A 22,240-nucleotide genomic window follows, 5' to 3' on the forward strand; every position below is an offset into this window, starting at 1 on the left:
GGGAGACTCAGTCTCAAAAACAAAAAACAAAAAACAAAAACAAAACAAAAAAAGAGTTACAGCTCTTTTAGAATTTGTCTAGCAGGCTTTCCAGTTTTTGCCAGTGTGAACCCAAAATATCTGAGATAGGCCTCAGTTAATTTAGAAAGTTTATTTTGCCAAAGTTGAGAACACGCGCCCATGACAGCCTCAGGAGGTGCTGATGACATGCGCCAATGTGGGTAGAGCACACTTTGGTTTTGTACATTTTAGGGAGACATGAGACATCAATCAATATATGTAAGATGAACATTGGTTCAGTCCGGAAAGGCAGGACAACTGGAAGCAAATGTGGGACAACTTGAAGGGCAGGTGGCTTCCGGGGTCTTAGGTACAGAAGAGACAAATAGTTGCATTCTTTTGAATTGCTAATTAGCGTCTTCAAAGGAGGCAGTCAACTTTGCATTTATCTTAGTGAGCAGAGGGGTGACTTTAAATAGAATGAGAGGCAGGTTTGCCCTTAGCAGTTCCCAGCTTGACTTTTCTCTTTAGCTTAGTGATTTTGGTGCCCCAAGATTTATTTTCCTTTCACACTGGAAAGCCCCTTAAAAAAAACCCAAAAAAACAGTTCTTGGCATTGAAGTCTAAAAAACATTCTTTTTCTGGTTTTCCTGTAGATGACTTAGTAGAGAGTCTTCAGTCTTTCAGTGAGAACCAGAAATCAGTGCAGTCTGCTGCCTGTAATTGACTACTTCGTGCGGGTGGAGTACTCAGTCAGTACATTTCTAGGGATGGAGGCACCTTGGTTCCATAGACCTCTTTCTGGTGGTCCTGCTTGATCCAGGCATAGAAGCTGGGATAGCTGCATGAAAGAATGGATTATATCACCTTCAGATAAACTCCTTAAATGTATGTATAGATTGTACAACAGCAAGGTTAAAGCTGTATTTTCTGGCAAGTATCTCCACGTTTCCCTTTCTCATTTTGAAGAACATGACTTGCTGGATGTGCCTGGTAGGGGTATCCAAATGTTATGGATACTTTAGTGCTTGCCTTAATTGAGCATTCTGTCCAGTTGATGCTCATGTTTAATCTCCCTAAAATGTCTTCTCAGTTGGTTTCTGATCTAGTCCTTCCTCTGTAATTATTTCTTTTCTGTCTTGTCCATGAAGTCTTCTTCCTCTTCCTGCCTCTCATTATTGCTGTTCCCAAGGTATCCAGTCTTTTTCTTTCTTTCTTTCTTTTTTTAGGCGTAGTCTCACTTTGTCTCCCAGGCTAGAGTGCAGTGGCATGGTCTTGGCTCACTTCATCCTCCGCCTCCCAGGTTAAAGTGATCCTCCTGCCTCAGCCTCCCAAGTAGCTGGGACTACAGGCATATGCTACCACACCCGGCTAATTTTTGTACTTTTAGTAGAGACGGGGTTTCGCCATGTTGGCCAGGCTGGTCTCGAGCCCCTGACCTCAGGTGATCCACCCACCTTGGCCTCCCAAAATGCTGGGATTACAGGTGTGAGCCATTGCACCTGGCCCTTGGTTTGCTGAGACTTTTTATCATCTAGTGGGTATTGAATTTGAACTTTTTAAAAAAATTTTTTGGGTCAGGTCTCACTCTGTTACCCAGTCTGGAGTGCAGTGTTGCGATCACAGCTCACTGCAGGTAATCCTCTGACTTCAGTCTCCCAGGTAGCTGGAACTGCAGGTGCACAGCACAATGCCTGGCTAATTTTTTTATTTTTTGTACAGACAGGGTTTTGCCGTGTTGCTCAGGCTGTGAGTTAATTATTATTATTATTATTATTTTCTGAGATGGAGTCTCGCTCTGTCATCCAGGCTGGAGTGAAGTGGCTCAATCTCGGCTCACTGCAAACTTTGCCTCCTGGGTTCACGCCATTCTCCTGCCTCAGCCTCCCGAGTAGCTGGGACTACAGGCGCCTGCCACCACGTCCAGCTAATTTTTTGTATTTTTAGTAGAGACAGGGTTTCACCGTGTTAGCCAGGATGGTCTCGATCTCCTGACCTCATGATCTGCCTGCCTCGGCCTCCCAAAGTACTGGGATTACAGGTGTGAGCCACCGCTCCCGGCCATTTAATTATTATTATCATTTTTTAGCTAATAGACCAGAAGGATGAATTTAATTATTATTGAGATGATTATATTGTTTTATTCTTTTTCAGTGGATTGATTGATATTAACCTATGGATCGAGTTAATTTTATTAATGTTTTGATTTTCAAATGTTAAACCAGCCTATTTTCCAGGAACAAAGTCATATTGTTGCTTTATCCTTTTAAAATATATTCTATGACAAATTGTTAGATATTTTTGTGTCTTTGTTCTTGAAAGAGTCTGTTGTTTTCTTTTTTTTTTTTTTCTGAGACCAAGTCTTGCTCTGTCGCCCAGGCTGGAGTGCAGTGGCACGATCTCAGTTCGTGGCAACCTCTGCCTCCCGGATTCAAGCGATTCTCATACCTCAGCCTCCTGAGTAGCTGAGATTACAGGTGTCTGCCACCATGCCCAGCTAATTTTTTGTATTTTTAGTAGACACAGGGTTTCGCCATCTTGACCAGGCTGGTCTTGAACTCCTGACCTCAGATACCACCCGCTTCGGCCTCCCACAGTGTTGAGACTACAAGTATGAGCCACCACGCCTGGCTGTTATTTTCCTTTCTTAAAAGTCTTTTTTTTTTTTTTTTTTTTTTTGAGAAAGAGTCTCACCCTATTGCCTAGTCTGGAGTGTGGTGGCCCTATCTCGGCTTACTGCAACCTTCGCCTCCTGGGTTCAAGCGATTCTTGTGCCTCTGCCTCCCAAGTAGCTGGGATTACAGGCAGGCACCACCAGGACTGGCTAATTTTTGTATTTTTAGAGAGATAGGGTTTCACCGTATTGGCCTGGCTGGTCTTAAACTCCTGGCCTCAAGTGATCTGCCCACCTTGGTCTCCCAAAGTGCTGGAATAACAGGCGTGAGCTATCACACCCGGCCTCTTCTAATATCTTAATTTTTTTTTTTTTTTTGAGACAGAGTTTCGCTCTTGTCGCCCAGGCTGGCGTGCAATGGCGCGATCTCGGCTCACTGCAACCTCCACCTCCCCAGTTCAAGCGATTCTCCTGCCTTAGCCTCCTGAGTAGCTGGGATTACAGGCATGCGCCACCATGCCCAACTAATTTTTCTATTTATAGTAGAGATGGGGTTTCACCATGTTTGTCAGGCTGGTCTCAAACTTCTGACCTCAGGTGATCTGCCTGCCTCGGCCTCCCAAAGTGTTGGGATTACAGGCGTGAGCCAACATGCCCGGCCCAGCCTTTTGTTTTTTTTTGAGACAAGGTCTCGTTCTGTCACCCAGGCTGGAGTGCAGTGGTGTGATGATCATAACTCACCTCACCCTTGAACTTCTGGGCTCAAGCAATCCTCTGATCTCAGCCTTCTGAGTAGCTGGGACTACAGACATGTACCATAATGCCTGGCTAATTTTTTTTATTTTTTTTAGAGATGGTGTTTTGCTATGTTGCCTGGGCTGGTCTTGAACTCCTGGGCTCAAGTGATCCTCCTGTCTTGGCCTCCCAAAACATTGGGATTACAGGTATGAGCCACTGCCCCTGGCCTTTGTTAGGTTTATATCAATTTTATGCCTGTTTCAGAAAACATGTTTAGTGTTTTCTCTTTATTTTCCATAAGTGCTTGTGTAGGTTTGGTGCTATTTATTCCTTAATTGCTTGTAAAATTACAGCAGTGAATTTTTCTAGGGTCTGGCTTTTCTTTATGAATAGTTTTAAAATTATAGATTTAATTTCTTTATATTAGGGAGATTATCCTTTAGAACTTGATACAAGTCCTAGTTGTTTGTTTCTACCTTGTCATTTGTCATCCCCAGGTGGGTGGCAGGTGTGTTTGTTCCAGGGCAAAGCTATGTCTCATACACACTAGTTCACATAACCCCATTCAGACCAAAAATTGTTGACAGTTTACTTTGCTTTTTGTCTCTTTATCTCCAAGGTTGGTCTGTAGTGAACTCAAAGCCTTAACTCTATCCCAGTCCTTTTAGTTAAGGTCAGCAGTGACCTCTAGTGGTGAAATCTTCAGTCTTCCTCTTAACACGACTTTCTTTTTTAAAAATTAATTATTCAGTGAATTACTCTTTCTGTTTGTTTGTTTGTTTGTTTTTGAGATGGAGTCTTGCTCTGTTGCCCAGGCTGGAGTGCAGTGGTGCAATCCCAGATCACTGCAACCTCTGCCTCCCAAAGTGCTGGGATTATAGGGTTGAGCTACTATGCCTGGCCCCTCTTACGTGGCTTTCTAGCCACATTTGATATCATTGATTACAGGCACCCCTCGTTTTATTGTCCCTTGCTTTAATGTACTTTGCAGATATTATGCTTTTTTTCTTTTAACAATTAAAAGTTTGTGGAAACCTGGCATCGAGCAAATCTGTAGACACCATTTTTTTTTTTTTTTTGAGACAGAGTCCCTGTCTGTCACCAGGCTGGAGTGCAGTGGCGTGATCTCAGCTCACTGCAGCCTTGGCCTCCTGGGTTCAAGCGACTCTCCTGCCTCAGCCTCCTGAGTAGCTGGGACTACAGGTGTGCACCACCATACCCAGCTAATTTTTGTATTTTTAGTAGAGGTGGGGTTTCACCATGTTGGCCAGGATGGTCATGATCTCTTGACCTCGTGATCCACCTGGCTCAGCCTCTTAAAGTGCTAGGATTACAGGCATGAGCCACCACATCCGGCCTTTTTTTTTTTTTTTATAGAGACAGGGGTCTCATATTGTCACCCAGGCTGGAGTGCAGTGGCATGATCTTAGCTCACTGTAACCTTGAACTCTTCGACTCAGGAGATTCTCCTGCCTCAGCCCCCTGAGTAGCTGGGACCACAGCCATGCCTGGCTATGCCTGGCTAATTAAAAAAAATTTTTTTGGCCAGGTGTGATGGCTCATGTCTGTAATCCCAGCACTTGGGGATGCTGAGGTGGATGGACCAACTGAGGCGGGAGTTCGAGACCAGCCTGACCAACATGGAGAAACCCCACCTCTACTAAAAATACAAAATTAGCTGGGTGTGGTGGCGCATGCCTGTAATCCCAGCTGCTTGGGAGGCTGTGGCAGGAGAATTGCTTGAACCCAGGAGGCGGAGGTTGCAGTGAGCTGAGTTCACGCCATTGCAATACAGCCTGGGCAACAAGAGCGAAACTCCACCTCAAAAAAAAAAAAAATTTTTTTTTTTGGGCCGGGTGGATGGCTCATGCCTGTAATCCCAGCACTTTGGGAAGCCGAAGCAGGTGGATCACCTGAGGTCAGTAGTTTGAGACCAGCCTGGCCAACATGGTGAAACCCCGTCTCTACTAAAAATATAAAAATTAGCCAGGCGTGGTGGTGCACACTTGTAGTCCCAGCTACTCGGGAGGCTGAGGCAGGACAATTGCTTGAACCCGGGAGGCTAAGGTTGTAGTGAGCCGAGATCATGCCACTGCATTGCAGTCTGGGTTTCAGAGCGAAACACTGTCTCAAAAAAAAAAAAAATTTTTTTTTTGTCTTTTTTGGTGGAAACGTGGTCTCACTATGTTGCCCAGGTTGGTCTTGAACTCCTGGCATCAAGTGATCTTCCCACCTTGGTCCCCCAGAGCCCTGGGACTGTAGGCATGAGCCACCTCACCTAGCCTCACAACTGTTTTTCTTTTTTCTTTTTTTTTTTAGCATGTGCTCATGTTGTGTCTCTGGGTCACATGGGTCACATTTTGGTAATTCTTGCACTATTTCAGACTTTTTTATTATTTATTATGGCGATCTGTGATCCGTGATTTCTGTTATTGTAATTGTTTTGACTGTATATAAGGTGGATAAAATTAACAAATGTTGCCTGTGTTCTGACTGCTTCACTGACTGGCTGTTCCCCTTTCTCTCTCCCTTTCCTCTGGCCTCCCTATTCCTTGAGACATAACAATATTGAAATTAGGGTAGTTAACTACCCTGCAGTGGCCTCTCAGTGTTCAAGTGAGAGGAAGAGTAGTACATCTCTCACTTTAAATCAGAAGCTAGAAATAATTAAGCTTAATGAGGAAGGCATATATCAAAAGCCAAGACAGGCCCAAATTAGGCCTCTTGTGCCAAACAGCCCAAATGTAAATGCAAAGGAACACTTTTTTTTCTTCTTTTCTTTTCTTTTTTTTTTTTTTTTGTTTTGAGACAAAGTCTCACTGTGTCACCCAGGCTGGAGTGCAGTGGCATGATCCTGGTTCAAGTGATTCTTCTATCTCAGCCTCCTGAGTAGCTGGGATTACAGGTGTGTGCCACCAGGCCTGGCTAATTTTTTGTATTTTTAGTAGAGACAGGGTTTCACCATGTTGGCCAGGCTGGTCTTGAACTCCTGATCTCAGATGATCTACCCGTCTCGGCCTCCCAAAGTATTAGGATTACAGGCGTGAGCCACTGTGCCTGGCTGGCATATTTGTTTATAGCATGGTTTACTGAATTTTTTTTTTCTTTTCTTTTTTTTTTTTTTTTTTTGAGATGGAGTCTTGCTTTGTCACCCAGGCTGGAGTACAGTGGCGTGATCTCGGCTCACTGCAGCCTCCACCTCCTGGATTCAAGTGATTCTCCTGCCTCAGCCTCCTGAGTAGCTGGGATTACAGGTGCGCACCACCACACTCGGCTAATTTTTGTATTATTAGTAGAGACGAGGTTTCACAATGTTTGTCAGGCTGGTCTCCAACTCCTGACCTCGTGATCCACCCGCCTCGGCATCCCATAGTGCTGGGATTACAGGCGTGAGCCACCACGCCCAGCTGGTTTACTGATTATTTTAAACAAATTATTGAGTCCTAATATTCAGAAAAAAAATTTCTTTCAAAATGTTCATGCTCATTGACAAGCTGGTCACACAAGAGCTATGAGGTATGAAATTAATGTTGTTTTCATGCTTATTAGCATGCATCCATTCTACAGCCCATGGATCTAGGAGTAATTTTTTTTTTTGAGACAAGAGTTTCGCTCTTGTCGTCCAGGCTGGATTGCAATGGCATGATCTCGGCTCACTGCAACCTCCGCCTCCTAGGTTTGGCGATTCTCCTGCCTCAGCCTCCTGAGTAGCTGAGATTACAGGTGCCTGCTGCCACACCCAGCTAATTGTTTTGTATTTTTTTTAGTAGAGATGGGGTTTCACCATGTTGGCCAGGCTGGTCTTGAACTCTTGTCCTCAAGTGATCTGTCTGCCTCAGCCTCCCAAAGTGCTAGGATTATAAGCATGAGCTGCTGCGCCCGGCCAAGGAGTAATTTTGGCTTTCAAGTTTTATTTTTCATTTTTCTTTTTTTGAGATGGAGTCTTGCTGTGTCACCCAGGCTGGAGTGCAGTGGCACGATCTCGGCTCACTGCAACCTCCGCCTCCCGGGTTCAAGTGATTCTTCTGCCTCAGCCTCCCGACTAGCTGGGACTACAGTCGCACGCCACCACGCCCGACTAATTTTTGTATTTTTAGTAGAGACAGCATTTCACCATATTGGCCAGGCTGGTCTCAAACTCCTGACCTCGTGATCTGCCTGCCTCAGCCTTCCAAAGTGCTGTTATTGCAGGTGTGAACCACTGTGCCCGACCTTCAACTTTTATTATTTAAGAAATAAATTTGTGGCCAAGCGTGGTGGCTCATGCCTGTAATCCCAGCACTTTGGGAGGCCGAGGCTGGTGGATCACCTCAGGTCAGGAGTTCGAGACCAGCCTGGCAAACATGGTGAAACCTTGTCTCTACTAAAAATACAAAAATTAGCTGGGTGTGGTGGTGCATACCTGTAATCCCAGCTACTTGGGAGGCTGGGGCAGGAGAATCGCTTGAACCTGGGAGGCAGAGGTTGCAGTGAGTCGAGATTGTGCCACTGCACTCCAGTGTGGGCAACACAATGAGACTCTATCTCAGAAAAAAAAAAAAAAAAAGAGAAAAAGAAATTTGTAAAGCTATAGCTGCCGTGGATAGTGATTCATCTGATGGATCTGGGCAAAGTAAACTGAAAACCTTCTGGAATGGATTCACTGCTCAGGATGCCACTAAGACTATTTACGATTCATGGGAGTAGGTCCAATTAACAACATTAATAGGAATTTGGAAGAACTTGAATCCAACCCTTATGGATGACTTTGAGGGGTTCAAGTCTTCAGTGGAGGAAGTCACTGCAGATGTGGAAATAGCATAACTAGAATTAGAAGTGGAGCCCGAAGATGTGACTGAATTTCTGCAATCTTTTTTTTTTTTTTTTTTTGAGACGGAGTCTTGCTCTGTCCCCCAGACTGGAGTGCAGTGGCGCAATCTCGGCTCACTGCAAGCTCCGCCTCCCGGATTCACGCCATTCTCCTGCCTCAGCCTCCCGAGTAGCTGGGACTACAGGCGTCCGCCACCACGCCCGGCTAATTTTTTTTTTTTTTGTATTTTTAGTAGAGACGGGGTTTCACCGTGTTAGCCAGGATGGTCTCGATCTTCTGACCTTGTGATCCGCCCGCCTCGGCCTCCCAAAGTGCTGGGATTACAAGCTTGAGCCACCGCGCCCAGCCTTCTGCAATCTTATGATAGAACTTGAACAGATGAGGAGTTGCTTCTTATGCATGAGATAAGAAAATTGTTTCTTGTGATGGAATCTATTCTGGGTGAAGATGCTGTGAACATTGTTAAGATGACAACAAAGGATTTAGACTTACATAAACTTAGTTAATAAGGCAGCAGCAGGGTTTGAGAGGATTGAATCCAATTTTGAAAGAAGTTCTACTATAGGTAAAATGAAACAGCATCTGATGCTACAGAGAAATCTTTCATGAAAGGAAGAGTCGGCTGGGTGCAGTGGCTCATTCCTGTAACCCCAGCACTTTCGGAGGCTGAGGCAGGTGGATCACCTGAGGTCGGGAGTTTGAGACCAGCCTCACCAACATGGAGAAACCCCATCTCTACTAAAAATACAAAATTAGCCAGGCATGGTGGTGCATGCCTGTGATCTCAACTACTCGGGAGGTTGAGGCAGGATAACTGTTTGAACTTGGGAGGCAGAGGTTGTGGTGGGCTGAGATTGTGCCATTGCACTCCAGCCTGGGCAACAAGAGTGAAACTCTGTCTCAGAAAAAAAAAAAAAGGCCGGGCTCAGTGGCTCACGCCTGTAATCCCAGCACTTTGGGAGGCCGAGGCGGGTGGATCATGAGGTCAGGAGATCGAGACCATCCTGGCTAACACGGTGAAACCCCGCCTCTACTAAGAATACAAAAAATTAGCTGGGTGTAGTGGTGGGCACCTGTAGTCCCAGCTACTCGGGAGGCTGAGGCAGGAGAATGGCATGAACCCGGGAGGCGGAGCTTGCAGTGAGCCGAGATTGTGCCACTGCATTCCAGCCTGGGCGACAGAGCGAGACTCTATCTCAAAAAAAAAAAAAAAGAAAGAAAGGAAGAGTCAATCAGTGTGGCAGACTTAATTGTCCTTTTATTTTAAAAAATTGCACAGCCATCCCAGCCTTCAGCAAACCACCACTAGCAATCATCAACATTGAGGCAAGACCATCTACCAGCAAAAAGATTATGATTCACTATAGGTCCAGATGATTGTTAGCATTTCTTTTATTTTACTTTAGTTTTTGAGACATAGTCTGGCTCTTTCACCCAGGCTGGAGTGCAGTGGTGCGACCTTGGCTCACTGTGACCTCTGCCTCCCGGGTTCAAGCGATTCTCCTGCCTCAGCCTCCCGAGCACCTGGGACTACAGCCGTGCACCACACCCGGCTAATTTTTGTATTTTTGTAGAGACGGGCTTTCAGCATGTCGGCCAGGCTGGTCTCGAACTCCTGACCTCAGGTGATCCACCAGCCTCGGCCTCCTAAAGTGCTGGGATTACAGGCATGAGCCACTGCGCCTGGCCATCATTTATTTATTTATTTTTTAAATAAATAAGAGACAGGGTCCCTTATGTTGCCCAGGCTGATCTTGGACTCCTTGGTCCTCCCACTTCAGCCTTCCAAAGTGCTGGGATTACAGGCATGAACCAATGTACTTGGCCTGCATTTTTAGGCCATGAAGTATTTTAAAATTAGGATATGTCTGTACACGGTGGCTCTTGCAATTTGGGAGGCCAAAGTGGGTGGATCACTTGAGGCCAAGGGTTTGAGACCAACCCGGCCAACATGGTGAAACCCTGTCTCTACCAAAAAATAGAAAAATTAGGTGGGCGTGGTGGTGTACTCCTGTAATCCTAGGTACTCGGGAGACTGAGGCATGAGAATTTCTTGAACCCAGGAGGCAGAGGTTGCAGTGAGCTGAGATCACACCACTGCACTCCAACCTGGGCAACAGAGCAAGACTGTGTCTTCCAAAAAAAAAAAAATTAGGATATGTACATTGGTTTCCTAGACATAATGCTATTGCACACTTAATAGACTATAGTATAGTGAAAACATAACTTTTACATACATGGGAAACCAACATACTCGTGTGACTCAAGTGACATTTGCTTTATTGCAGTGGTCTGGAACTGAATGCATATTATCTTTGAGGTATGCCTGTGTTTTTCCCTTCTGGTTGACTTTCTTCACTTGGCTTACAGGACACCACACTCTTTTAACTTTCCCTTTTAATTTTTTTTTGGTTGTGGGAACAGTGTTTTACTCTTTTGCCCAGGCTAGAGTGCAGTGGTGCCATCACGGCTCACTTTAGCCTTGAGCTCCCTGGGCTTTGGTGATACTCCCACCTTAGCCTCCTGAGTAGCTGGGACTACAGGTGCATGCCACTATGCCCAGCTAATTTTTCTATTTATTTATTTAGAGACAGAGTTTTGCTTTTGTTGCCCAGGCTGGAGTGCAATGGCGGGATCTCAGCTCACTGCAACCTCCACCTCCCAGGTTCAAGCGATTCTCCTGCCTCAGCCTCCCAAGTACCTGGGATTACAGGCATGCACCACCACACCTGGCTAATTTTTTTGTATTTTTAGTAGAGATGGGGTTTCTCCATGTTGGTCAAGCTGGTCTCGAACTCCCGACCTCAGGTGATCCACCTGCCTCGGCCTCCCAAAGTGCTGGGATTACAGGCGTGAGCCAGCACACCCGGGCAATTTTTCTATTTATTGTAGAGATGAGATTTGCCATGTTGCCCAGGCTCGTGTGGAAGTCCTGAGCTCAAGCAGTTTTCCTACCTTGACCTCCCAAAGTGTTGGGATTACAGGTGAGAGCCACTGCACTTTGCCTTAACTTTTTCCTTTCTTTTTTGAACAGTGTCTCATTGTCAACAGGCTAGAGTACAGCGGCACGATCATAGCTCACTGCAGCCTTAACATCCTGGGCTCAGGTGTTCAAGTGATCTCCCACCTCAGCCTCTCGAGTAGTTGGGACTACAGGCATGCACCACCACACTAATTTTTGTATTTTTTTGTAGAGACAGGGTTTCACCATGTTGCCAACCTTAACTTTTAACTTTCCTTCTCTCATCTTTTGCTGGTTCCTCCTTTTCTTCTTGTCTCTGAATGTTTATGTGTAGTCCTTGGTCATTGTGATGCAGGATTTTTCTTGGCCCCTTTGTTGGACTCGTGACAGGGCTGTCCTATTTACTCGGCCCACTGCGCTCAACCCCTTGCAGGATGGAGCACGTGAGTGAGTGCGGGATCTGGTTGGCTGCTCCAGGCACTGGCAGGAGCAAGCTCCATGTCCAGAATGGCCAGCCAGATCCCGCACTTGCTCGCACACTTGGATGGTGGTGCCAAGGTGAGGGTGCCCACTACCCCAAAAGGGTAGTGTTACAGTGGTCTCTTAGTTTTGCTGTCTGCAGACAGCTGTGTGTTTGCAGCTCTATTGGCCCCTTGCCTCATTGCATGGGGTGGCTGCCCTCCTCTGGTGAGGACAAACGGCCAGCATGACAGTCTTTCTAGGTACCCGCACTCAGTGGATCCTGAGCTCTTGTCTGGTGTCCAAGAAGAATGAGGTCACATGGGCAAATTGAAGGATGGTGAAGTCAGAGAATTTTATTGAGCAATGAAAATGGCTCTCAGCAGAGAGGGGAACTGGAAAGGGGACGGGAAGGGTTGCCTTCCCTGAAGTCAGGTTGCCCCTTCCCTGAAGTCAAGTCATCGCTGTGAAGTCAAGCTGTCTCTTTGAAGTCAAATTGTCTCTCTCTGAAGTCAAACTGTCTCCCCCTCTACTGACTGAGTCTGGGATCTTTCTTTATAGCACTCAGAATGGAGAGTGTGTGCTCAATGGTTTGTGAGTATGCAAAAAACGTTAAAATGAAGACACCACTCAATGGTGGACATGACAGTGTAGAAAACCAATTAGGAAAGGGTAGCTATATATAAAATAGGTGAAGAGTGGGGATTAGAGGAAAGCATGCCAAAGAGGAAGATAAGTTCTCAGTGTGGTCCGAAGATTTAACTTGTATCTTGGCTTTCAGGCTTTAAACTGTCTTTGGCTTGGAGGTTTCACTGGGGACCTGCCCCTATTTACCTTGGCATTTGGCTGCCTCTGTTTGTTATCACTTGTACTTTGTCTGGCCGAGGCCTCTCCCTTGGCAATGTTTTGTCAGCAGTACTCTCTGGGGCCTGATCCCTCCTGGTAATCTCTCCAGCTCAGATTTCTTCTTACACTTTGGATGCATATGTTAACTGTCCACTCTGCATCTCTGCTTGAGTATTTTATAGACCTAAGCTCAACATGATTAAAACTGGCCTCTTAGATTTTCTCTTCCAAACCCACAACCTCTGGAGCATTCCTTCCCCTTCTTGTTTGATAGCAGACCCCTTGGAATTATTTTTGACCTGTTTTTTTCTTGTCTTACACATCTTATTTGTCAGAAAAACCTCTGGGGCGTACATCCAGAATATATCCACAGAGTCTGACCTCTTGCAATCCTCTCTATGACATCTTTTGCCTGGATTACAGCAACCGTTGCAGAGCAGTCTTGCTGCTGCTCAGACCTTGGCCTCTGGCATAGCATTTAGAGCGCCTGTGTAGGAAGAGTCAGGTTGCTAAACGCCAATCCTCTGCCCAACATCTACATTTTTCACTGAGTAAAAGCCAAAGTTCCACCAGTGGGTTATGTGGTCCATTGCATCTCTGACTTCACTTCCTTCTTAGCCTCTTGATCACTATGCTCCAGCTCGACTTGCCTTCTTGCTGGATGTACCAGGCATAACACCACCTTTGTCTTTGTACCAAATGTGCCCTTTTCCTGGAGTATGTTTCCTAGGGAGCCTTCCAACTTATTCTGTTATAATTTATAAGGGATTTATAATTTATAAGCACTTATAATTATGTCAACCATATTTAATATGTTGATCATTGGCTGGGTGGGTGCAGTGGCTCATGCCTGTAATCCTAGCACTTTGGGAGGCTGAGGCGGGAGGATCACTTGAGCCTGGGAGGTAGAGGTTGCAGTGAGCCATGTTTGTGCCACTGCACTCCAGTCTGTGTAACAAAGGGAGACTCTGTCTCAAAAAAAAAAAAAAAAAAAGATTGATCATCCTTTATATATGGGGTGACTTTACCATATATTAGGACACTTTTTTTTTTTTGAGTAGAGTTTCCCTCTTGTGCCCCCAGACTGGAGTGCAATGGCGTGATCTCGGCTTACTGCAACCTCTGCCTCCTGGGTTCAAGCAATTCTCCTGCCTCAGCCTCCCGAGTAGCCATGCCTGTCTAATTTTTTTGTATTATTAGTAGATACGGGATTTCACTATGTTGGCCAGGGAACTCCTGACCTCAGGTGATCTACCCGTTTCGGCCTCCCAAATGCTGGGACTAGAGGTGTTGAGCCACCTTGCCTGGTATAGGACACTATTTAACTCGATTTTGGGACTTTTTCTTTTCACTGGGGTATTTTCTTTTTATTAGAGGAGTTCATAATAAACAGTAGTATCTAGCAAGGTAAGCCCATTTATAATTTTTGCTTTTGACGTACTTTTTTTCCCTTTTTTCTTTTTTTTTTGAGATGGAATCTTGCTCTGTCGCCCAGGCTGGAGTGCAGTGGCGCAATCTCAGCTCACTGCAAGCTCCGCCTCCTGGGTTCACGCCATTCTCCTGCCTCAGCCTCCTGAGTAGCTGGGACTACAGGTTCCCACCACCATGCCCGGCTAATTTTTTGTATTTTCAATAGAAACGGGGTTTCACCGTGTTAGACAGGATGGTCTCGATCTACTGACCTCGTGATCTGCCCACCTTGGCCTCCCAAAGTGCTGGGATTACAGGCATGAGCCACCGCATCTGCCCTCCCCCTCCACTTTGTTTTTTTTTTTTTTGAGATGGAGTCTCCCTCTGTAGCCCAGGCTGGAGTGCAGTGTCACAATGTCGGCTCACTGCAACCTCCACCTCCTGGGTCCTGGTTCAAGCAATTCTCCTGCCTCAGCCTCCCGAGTAGCTGGGATTACAGGCATGCGCCACCAATGCCCAGCTAATTTTTGTATTTTTAGTGGAGACGGGGTTTCACCATGTTGGCCAGGCTGGTCTTGAGCTCCTGACCTCATGATCCACCCGCCTCAGCCTCCCAAAGTGCTGAGATTACAAGCATGAGCCACTGTGACCGACCCCCTTTTTCCCTTTTAAATAGAAATTCAGTGGATCTCCTTCACCTTTTTTTTTTTTTTGAGACAGAGTCTTGCTCTGCCGCCCAGGGTGGAGTGCAATGGTGTGATCTTGGCTCACTGCAACTTCCGCCTCCCAGGTTCAAGCGATTCTCCTGCCTCAGCCTCTTGAGTAGCTGGGATTACAGGCCCTTTTTTTTTTTTTTTTTTTCCCAGACCCAAACGTCAACTTACCTTCTCCACCTTTTATAAAAGCAACTTGAGTACAACAGCCAGCCTGGGCAAGGTGGCTTATGCCTGTAATCACAACACTTTGGGAGGCTTGAGGTGGGAGGATCACTTGAGCCCAGGAGTTTGAGACCAACCTGGGTAACATAGTGAGACCCCATTTCTCCAAAAATTTAAAAATCAGCCCGATGCAGTGACTTACACCTGTAATCGCAGTACTTTGGGAGGCTGAGACAAGCAGATTACTAGAGCCCAGGAGTTAGAGACTAACCTGGGCAACATGGTGAAACCTTGTCTCTGTGAAAAGACAAAAAAATTAGCTGGGGATGGTGGTATGCATCTGTAGTCCTAGCTACTCAGGAGGCTGAGATGAGAAGATTGCTTGAGCCCAGGAGGTCAAAGCTGCAGTGAGCTGTGTTTGTGCCACTGCATTCCAGCCTGGGTGACAGAACAAGACCGTGTTTCCAAAAAAAAAAAAAAAAAAAAAAAAAGAGCAGGGGCTGGGTGCGGTGGCTCAAGCCTGTAATCCTAGCACTTTGGAAGGCTGAGGTGGGCTGAGGTCAGGAGTTTGAGATGAGCCTGACCAACATGATAAAACCCCGTCTCTACTAAAAATAGAAAAATGAGCCAGGCGTGGTGGCGTGCCCCTGTAACCCCAGCTACTCAGGAGGCTGAGGCAGGAGAATTGCTTGAACCTGGGAGGTGGAGGTTGCGATGAGCTGAGATCGTGCCATTGCACTACAGCCTGGGTGACATGCCTGGAGCCCTAGGTACTTGGGAGGCTGAGGCAGGAGTATTGCTTGAGCCCAGGAATTTGAGGCTGTAGTGTGCGATGATCATGCCTGTGAATGTACTCCAGCATGGGCAAAACAGCAAGACTTGACCTCTAAAAGGAAAAATGATTTATTATCTATTTTTTGAGACACAGTCTAGCTCTGTCACCCAGGCTGGAGTGCAGTGGCGTGATCTTGGCTCACTGCAACCTCCACCTCCCGGGTTGAAGTGATTCTCCTGTCTCAGCCTTCCCAGTAGCCGGAATTACAGGTATGCACCACCACGCTTGACTAATTTTTGTATTTTTAGTAGAGACAGGGTTTCACCACGTTGGCCAGGCTGGTCTTGAACTTCTGACCTCAAGTGATCTGCCTGCCTTGGCCACCCAAAGTGCTGGGATTACAGGCGTGAGCCACCACACTCAGCCTAGGTTTTTTTTTTCAATCAATTTTTTAAAAAAAATCAATTCTGTTGGAAGGCTGCCACCTCACAGACTGAATACCAGGCCACCACACAGTATCTTAAGAGGCTAGGCTCCTCCCCGCTGCACAAGGCGCAAACTTCCCCCGCCTCCATCTCATTCTCCCAGTGCACAGGTGGGTCCCCAGTCTGTTGCAGGCATGTGCAGACAAGACCCTGGGCAGTTCCCTTATCTGCAGAAAAGCATCTGATGTAAACACTTGTGGGGTTGATCAGAGATTCTCCGGGGACCCTCCCTTATCTGCCTCCTGCATCTATCATTAGTGGGACCTCATATAATTTTTGTATGAATTAAGAAAGTAGGCCGGGCCTAGTGGTTCACATCTATAATCCCAGCACTTTGAGAGGCCAGGGCAAGAGGATTGCTTGAGCCTGGAGTTCAAGACCAGCCTGGGCAACATGGTGAGACCTTGTCTCTACAAATAAACAATTAGCTGGATGTGGTGGTGCGTGCCTGTTGTCCCAGCTACTTGGGAGGCTGAGGTGGCAGAATCGCTTGTGCCCCAGTGGTCAAGGTTGCGGTGAGTTGGGATCATGCCACAGCACTCTAGCCTGAGTGACAGTGCAAAACCCTGTCTGAAAAAAAAAACCAATTAATATACCGGCAGAGTCCTTATACCAGGATTTCTCATTTTCCTACAATGTATAATATTAATAGTAGGCATCCTATATAGCATTTTCTCTTCAACTATCAACAGTGAACATGACAAGGTGTTAGATCTCACACATGTTATGTGCTCTCTACTTCTGATCACTGTAGAATGAAAATGTACTGTTCTAGGGATCAGTGTCCTTCAGTGATGTGGCTGTGGGCTTCACCCAGGAGGAGTGGCAGCATCTGGACCCTGCTCAGAGGACCCTGTACAGAGACGTGATGCTGGAGAACTACAGCCTTCTCCTCTCAGTGGGTAAGGATTGTGCAATTTGCAACTCCAAATAACATTTATTTCCTTTTTAGCTGATGATTACAGATGGTTTCTTTGTATGATTATGAGTTAAAGGCTTGAGACTCAGGAGTTGAAGCTTGATTGATCCCTTTTGGGCACTGTAAAGAATATCTGTGGTGTTTTCTGTAATGAAATGCTCAACTGGACCAATTTTTGTGCAGGCACACCTTTGTCCTCCGCAGGCTATCTGGCCCACGTCCTGTGTCATTTTCATTCACGGGGTATTGCATTACCAAACCAGAGGTGGTTTGCAAGTTGGAGCATGAAGAGGTGCTGTGGATATTAGAGGAAGAGTCCCCAAGTCAGAGCCACCTGGGTGAGTTAATAAGTATATAGGAAGCTATAATCCCAGGGAGAAATTGGATCCTAGGGAGATACTTCACTTATTGACATCTTTGAAACTTTTCAGAGATATGTTTTTAGAGTTACCAGAACTTTGGAAGTGACTAAGAAGAGCTGGCCTGCTTGCCTCAGATGTATATATTATTACACACTAGCAGATAACAGATAAATGGTCTTTGAATGTCATTTGACTCTTCCTTCTATATCAATTTCAGTTATCTTCTTTTCATCACATATTATGTATTTATTCAATATGTATTAATTTGGCAGCTATGATGTTGGCAATTCCATCTGTGTTAGAGATATAGCTCTAAAACCATGGCTGTGTTCTATTGGTAGAAGAGAATGAGATGTAGTGTGCGCTTTATGCAAGGGCCTTTTTGAAGTCAGTAGTTTAATAAACACAGATTTGAATTGTGTGTCAGTGGAATATTCTGGCCAGATGATATACCCTGTGCTGTGAACCTTAGGCCAGAGTGTCATGTGTGCAGGACAGCAGTGAGCCGGGCTGGGTGGAAGTCAGGGGATGATGGGGAGCATGTGAGAGACGCTGTCAGACAGACTGCTCGCTGAGGTGCCGATATATTAGGAAGTTGTAGCCAAAACAGAATTTGCTGCTAAATTGGATTATGGGTATAAGAAAACGATAATAAGCATGATCTCAAAGGTTTTATGCTGAGGCACTGGCTGTGTGATGATACCATTAACTGGATAGGAGAAAATGGGGAGAAACAGTTTTGGGAAGAAATAAGAGATAGACACATAAATTTAAACAAATATTCTTTGTATAAAATAGTAATGATGCCCAGTTGGATATAAAACAATAAAAATAAAATACTGAAAAATGACCCAACATGTGAATCAGTTACCAGTTGATCTGAATTATGTTCTAAAATCCTTTTTTCTTTCTTTCTTTCTTTCTTTCTTTCTTTCTTTCTTTCTTTCTTTCTTTCTTTCTTTCTTCTTTCTTTCTTTCTCTTTCTTTCTTTCTTTCTCTCTCTCTCTCTCTCTCTCTCTCTCTTTCTTTCTTTCTTTCTTTTCTTTCTTCTTTTTGAGACAGTCTCTCTCAGTCTCACAGGCTAGAGTGCAGTGGTGCAATCTTGGCTCAATGCAACCTCTGCCTCCCAGGCTCAGAGATTCTCATACCTCAGCCTCCCTAGTAGTTGGGACCACAGGTGTGTATCACCATGCCTGACTAATTTTTGTATTTTTAGTAGAGATGGGGTTTTGCCATGTTGGCCAAGCTGGTCTCAAACTCCTGGCCTCAAGTGATCTGCCCCCCTTGGCCTCCCAAAGTGCTGGGATTACAGGTGTGAGCCACTGCACCTGGCCTCTAAATTCCTTTCATTGTTAAGAAGAAATAATGTTGCATTAAATATAAATGGTAACATGTAATGAGTAAATGCTAAAAGAAAGTAATACGTGTAACTTCTAAACTTTTCAAAAGGAGAAAATGGAAAAGAAAAAAATTAAATGTATTGGATTAGACTAAAAAAAATGTCGGGCTTGGTGGCTCAGGCCTGTAATCCCAGCACTTTGGGAGGCTGAGGCGGGTTGGTGACCTGAGGTCAGGAGTTTGAGACCAGCCTGACCAACATGGCGAAACGCCGTCTCTACTAAAAGTACAAAAATCAGCCGGGTATGGTGGTGGATGCCTGTAATCCCAGCTATTCAGGAAGCTGAAGCAGGAGAAGCTTGAACCAGGACAGCAGATGTTGGAGTGAGCAGAGATTGCACTACTGTACTCCAGCCTGGGTGACAAGAGCGAGACTCCATCTCAAAAAAAAAAAAAAAAAAAAAAAAAAAATGAAAGAGTGGGGAAAGACAGGTAAAAATTAGAACAACTGGAAACTCTTACGTGAAAAAGAGAAAACCAATCCAGATATTTTAGAAATCATAATACAGTTAAAGGGGCTAAACCATCTTATTAAAAGACGGATATTGTCAAATTGGATTTTCAAAAACCAAGTTATATAGGCTCAGTGCAGTGGCTCACTCCTGTAATCCCAGCACTTTGGGAGACCAGCCCAAGAGGATTGCTTGAGGTCAAGAGTTTGAGATCAGCCTAGGCAGCATAATGAGGATCCATCTGTACAAAAAGTAAAAAATTAGGCCAGGCGCGGTGGCTCATGCCTAGAATCCCAGCACTTTGGGAGGCCAAGGCGTGCAGATCACCTGAGGTCGAGAGTTCGAGACCAGCCTGACCAACATGGAAGAACCCCATCTCTACTAAAAATACAAAATTAGCCGGGCGTGGTGGCACATGCCTATAATCCCAGCTACTCGGGAGGCTGAGGCAGGAGAATCACTTAAACCCGGGAGGCGGAGGTTGTGGTAAGCCGAGATTGTGCCATTGAACTCTAGCTTAGGCAACGAGAGCGAAACTCTGTCTCAAAAATAAATAAAAAAAAAAATTAGCCAGGCATGGTCGTATACCAGTAGTCTCAGTTTTGGGAGGCTGAAGTGGGAGGATTGCTTGAGCCCAGGAGTTTGAAGCTGTAGTGAGCTACGATCATGCCACTGCATTCCAGTCTGGATGACAGAGTAAGAGCCTGTCTATAAAAACAAAACAAAAATCAAGCTATATGGAGTTTGAGAATCATATATGAAATGTGAACATGAAACCTTAGAATATAAAAGGAATATAAATGATATATGGTCCAAATAATAAACAAAATAGAATTTACCTCTCAGTGGACCCAAATTTAGCTTTTGAGTTTATTTTTTTATTTATTTTTTTTTTTTTGAGACGGAGTCTCGCTCTGTTGCCCAGGCTGGAGTGCAGTGGCGCAATCTCGGCTCACTGCAAGCTCCGCCTCCCAGGTTCACGCCATTCTCCTGCCTCAGCCTCTCCGAGTAGCTGGGACTACAGGCGCCCGCCACCACGCCCGGCTAATTTTTTGAGTTTATTTTTGATGCAGTTCTTTTTTCTTTCTTTTTTTTTTTTTTTAATGAGATGGATTCTCGCTTTGTCTTCCAGGCTGGAGTGCAGTGGCCGATCTCTTTTGATCCTATCTCAAAAAAATTTTTTTTCTAACTTAGATAAACAAAGAGAAAATTTATATATATATATTTGTGTGTGTGTGAATATATGTATGTATGTATGTGTGTATACATATATACACACATATATACACATATATATGTGTGTGTGTGTGTATATATATATATATATATATATAAATTTGTACTGATGGGTTGTGTTGCCCAGACTGGTCTTGAACTCCTGACCTTAAGCAATTCTTCCACCTCTGCCTCCCAGAATGCTGGTTTAGAGGCTTGATCCACTGTGCCTGGCCTACTTATATTTTTTAATTGAATGAAACTCATTCTGTTTTTGCTGTTATCATTTGAGTGAATTGGTCTCATTTATAATCTAAGAAGCATGATACTATTTTAGTGATCTATTTTTCTTAAGTTTGAAACATTTTGCTATGTTATTTCCTTAGCAATTATTTCAACATTACTCATCAATTATGTCCAACTGTGGTAAAATAAACTAAAATAGAAAAGAATAGAATGATGGAATTGCTTATAAGGATAATAGAATAGTGAAGAACACTGTCACTATTACATCATCTTTCAGTTTTCTTATTGAGCTGCTTGAAGTATTGCATCACTTGTGACAAAAATATCTGGAGAAACCTTATTTGTAGTTTCTTTCTTTTTTTGTTGTTTTTATTTTATTTATTCATTTCTTTTTGAGATGGAGTCTCACTCTGTTGCTCAGGCTGGAGTGGAGCAGTGCGATCTCAGCTCACTGCAACCTCCGCCGCTTGGGTTCAAGTGATTCTACTGCCTCAGCCACCTGAGTAGCTGGGACTACAGGCACCCACCACTGTGTCCTGGCTATTTTTTTTTTTTTTTTTTTTTGTATTGTTACTAGAGACGGGGTTTGCCATGTTGGCAAGGCTGGTTTCAAACTCCTGACCTCAGGTGATCCTCCTGCCTCGGCCTCCCAAAGTGCTGGGATTACAGGTGTGAACCACTGCACCTGACTCTCTCTTTCTTTCTTTCTCTTTCTTTTCCTTTCTTTTGTTTTCTTTTCTCTTTTCTTTTCTTTTCTTTTCTTTTCTTTCTCTTTCTTCCTTCCTTCCTTTCTTTTCTTTTTTTTGAGACAGAGTCTCGCTCTCTTGACCAGGCTGGAGTGCAGCGGCACAATCTAGGCTCACTGCAAGCTCTGCCTCCCAGGTTCAAGCCATTCTCCAGCTGCAGCCTCCTGAGTAGCTGGGATTACAGGTGTGCACCACCACATCCAGCTCATTTTTGTATCTTGAGTAGAGACAGGGTTCCACCATGTTGGCCAGGCTGGCCTTGAACTCCTGACCTCGTGATCCACCCCTGTCGGCCTCCCAAAGTGCTGGGATTACAAGCGTGAGCCACTGCACCTGGCCACTTTTTATTATTATTTTATTATTTTTTGAAATGGAGTCTTACTCTGTCACCCAGGCTGGAATGCAGTGGCATGATCTTGTCTCACTGCAACCTCTGCTTCCCGGGTTCAAGCGGTTCTTCTGCCTCAGCCTCCCGAGTAGCTGGGATTACAGGTGCGCACCACCACAAGTGGCTAATTTTTGTATTTTTAGTAGAGATGGGGTTTTGCCATGTTGGCCAGGCTGGTCTGGAACACTTGACTTCAGGTGATCCACCCTCCTTGGCCTTACAAAGTGCTGGGATTACAGGCGTGAGCCACTGCGCCCACCTCTCTTTTTTTTTTTAAACAATGGGCACAGTTGAGAGTCCAGAACTTTTATTTTCTTCCGTTAATTGCAAAGAGTAGAAAATTGACAAGAGGAAGACTTCACAATTATTAGGCAAGTCAGAAGATGAAGCAGAAGCACTGTAGACTCTAATAATTACAGTGTAATTGATCATATAAGTGAAATCTCAGACTATGAGTTAGATAATGATATTCTAGATGAATAAAGGTATGCATATGATCCTGTTATAAGAACAGCCTAGGCCAGGTGCAGTGTCTCA

At 44.9% G+C, this 22,240-nt stretch overlaps 1 protein-coding gene and 1 non-coding gene across 2 annotated transcripts in view; both read left to right on the forward strand.

The window, feature by feature from the left end:
* ZNF487 (zinc finger protein 487) overlaps window positions 1–22,240 on the forward strand; it is a 28,898-nt gene that overhangs the window by 2,630 nt on the left and 4,028 nt on the right. The window contains 2 exon segments of the mRNA XM_055275253.2: window positions 16,753–16,877; window positions 17,137–17,234. Coding sequence (XP_055131228.1) covers window positions 16,753–16,877; window positions 17,137–17,234 — 223 coding nt within the window.
* On the forward strand, window positions 52–115 carry LOC129481428 (U7 small nuclear RNA). Its single transcript, XR_008657422.1, has one exon. It is a non-coding gene; the product is annotated as a U7 small nuclear RNA (small nuclear RNA).

This window comes from Symphalangus syndactylus, chromosome 4, assembly GCF_028878055.3.
Source record: "Symphalangus syndactylus isolate Jambi chromosome 4, NHGRI_mSymSyn1-v2.1_pri, whole genome shotgun sequence".
NCBI classification, from domain to species: Eukaryota; Metazoa; Chordata; class Mammalia; order Primates; family Hylobatidae; genus Symphalangus; species Symphalangus syndactylus.